General features: G+C 43.9%; 1 protein-coding gene across 1 annotated transcript in view; it reads right to left on the bottom strand.

Moving 5' to 3' along the window:
* Nucleotides 1-1,448: 1,448 nt before the first annotated feature.
* Nucleotides 1,449-2,500, bottom strand: part of LOC138860490 (uncharacterized) — a 259,463-nt gene continuing 258,411 nt past the window's right edge. Inside the window, exon 2 of the mRNA XM_070118067.1 lies at nucleotides 1,449-1,633. Coding sequence (XP_069974168.1) covers nucleotides 1,449-1,633 — 185 coding nt within the window. The remainder of the gene's footprint in view (nucleotides 1,634-2,500) is intronic.

Here is a 2,500-nt window from a genome sequence, read left to right as displayed (position 1 = left end):
GAGAGAAAGAGAGAGGGGGAGAGAGAGACAGACAGACAAACAGACAGACAGATAGACAGACAGAGAGTGAGAGAGAGAATGTGAAAAAGGAAAGGCAAAAAAAAAGTAAAAAAAAAAAAAAAAAATGTTCCGATGAAACACTGTCGCAACTCAAACCCGTGGCTGTGGCTTTGACTTCGTTCAGTGAGTGAAAAGCACCGGCTGCAGAAACCTTTTTGTTTGTTTGTTTGTTTTTCTTCTTTTTTCTCCCTCCCTCTTTTTCTCTTCTCTCTCTCTCTCTCTCTCTTTCTTTCTATCTTTCTCCCCTTTCTCTATTTTTATTTCTTTTTCTCCCTTCCACCCTATCTTTATTTCTCTATTTCTCTTCTTTAATCTTTATTCAGTTCTCATTCATTCATTTTATCCGGATTTATTACGCATTATTTACGCTCATCCACACTTCATTTTTTTTCATCCAACTCATCCATCTTGGTCACGTGATGTCATCCATTTATATATTATTCGAATTTCATTCATTATTTTCTTGTACTTTTATGCCTACACATCCATCTACACATCTTTACTCATCCACTTACACTCATCCACATCACCCAACTCATCCATTTTGGTCGTGTGGATGAAGTCATTAATTCACCCATTAATTGATCTATCTTCAAGTCATTTTCTACTTAGTTATAAACATACCCGCGCATTCATCCACTCATCCAACTCACCCGCGTGTACTCATCCACATCATCCAGCTCGCCTTTCTTGGCCATGGGGAGGGGAAGTCATCCATCCTCAAGATATTAATTTCTCTATTCTAATCTACTCCATTATCTACACTCATCCACTCACCCACCCACACTCATCCACCTCAACTCATCCACATCACCCAACTCACCTTTCTTAGCCGTGCGGGAGGAGGAGTCCATCCACACAGCAATCCACATCCACCCCACTCATCACATCCACCTTCATCTCCACCCCCAACCACCCCACATCCTACTCATCCACCCCACCCACGCCCACCCCACTCATCCACCCCCACCCTCACCATGCCACCACCCCCACTCATCCACCTTCATCCACATCACCCAACTCACCCACCCCACCCAAACCCAACCCACCACTCCACTCATCCACCTTTATCTACATTCATCCACACCATCAATTCCCGCCCCAAATACTCATCCACACCCACCCCACTTACTCATCCACCCTCACCCCCTCACCCACCCTCACCCACCCTCACCCACCCCATCCGCCCCCTCACCCACCCTACTCATCCACCCACCCACCTTCATCCACCTTCACCCAACTCACCTTTCTTCGCCGTGTGGAAGGAGTCGTCCACCCACACCCACCCCCTCACCCATCCTCCACCCCATCCACCCACCCCACTTACTCATCCACCCTCACCCACCCTCCACCCCACCTACTTACCCACCCACCCCACTCACCCACCTTCACCCACCTTCACCCAACTCACCTTTCTTCGCCGTGTGGAAGGAGTCGTCCCTGGGCACGTACTGGATGTCGAAGACCAGCGTCGTGTTGGGCAGGATGACCTTGTCGCTGTTGATCCGATAGACGGCGTACTTGAAGGCCAGTTCGGTCGCCGAGTCCCTCTGGTCCTCGGTGAATATCGCCCCTATGGACAGGGAGAGAGAGAGAGAGTGAGTGAGTGAAAGGGGTGTGGGTGGGTGGTGAGGGTTTTTTTTTTTGTTTTTGTTTTTGAGTTTGTTTTTTTTTGTGTGTGGTTTGGGGGTTTGGGGGGGAGGAGGGGGTGGTAGATGGTGGGGAGAGGGGGTTGGGGGATGGTGGAGGGGGGGAAGGGGGATTGTGGTGGTGGTTGGGGTAGGGGGGGGGTTGGTGGTTGGGGGGGGAGGATGGTGGTGGTGGGGGGGATGGTGGTGGTGGTGGTGAGTAATTGTGGTTGTAGATGTGATTGTGATAGTAATGATGATAATGGAAATGATGATGATAGTAGGAACGATTATGATAATAGGAGTAATGATGATAATGATGATGGAGATAATCATGATGATAACAATAACGATGATAATAATATAAATGACAATAATCATAATAACGATCACAAAATTAACATTAATGATAATAACAACAATGATAATAACAATAATGATAACAACAATGATAATAATCTAACAATGATAACGATAATGGTGATAATGATAATCTAATTAATAAATTCAATAACAATAAGAAAAATGATAATGGTAATAACAATAATGATAACAATAACAATGATAGCAAATAGCTATAAAGTAAGAACAAGAACAATGTTAAAGAGAATAACAGTAATGCTAATTATAGGAACACCAATAATGATAACATGATAATACACGTCATAAATGATAACAAAGATAATAGATCACGTTATCAATGATAAAAAATATATAATCACGCCATTAATAATAACAATAACATAACTAACAACAATAACAAGTTTACATATTTCACAACATCTGTCTCGCCCACAAATAAAAACAAACAC

The sequence above is a fragment of the Penaeus vannamei genome, chromosome 41, assembly GCF_042767895.1.
Source record: "Penaeus vannamei isolate JL-2024 chromosome 41, ASM4276789v1, whole genome shotgun sequence".
In the NCBI taxonomy this organism is placed as follows: Eukaryota; Metazoa; Arthropoda; class Malacostraca; order Decapoda; family Penaeidae; genus Penaeus; species Penaeus vannamei.
This window is presented reverse-complemented; position numbering and strand designations above follow the sequence as displayed.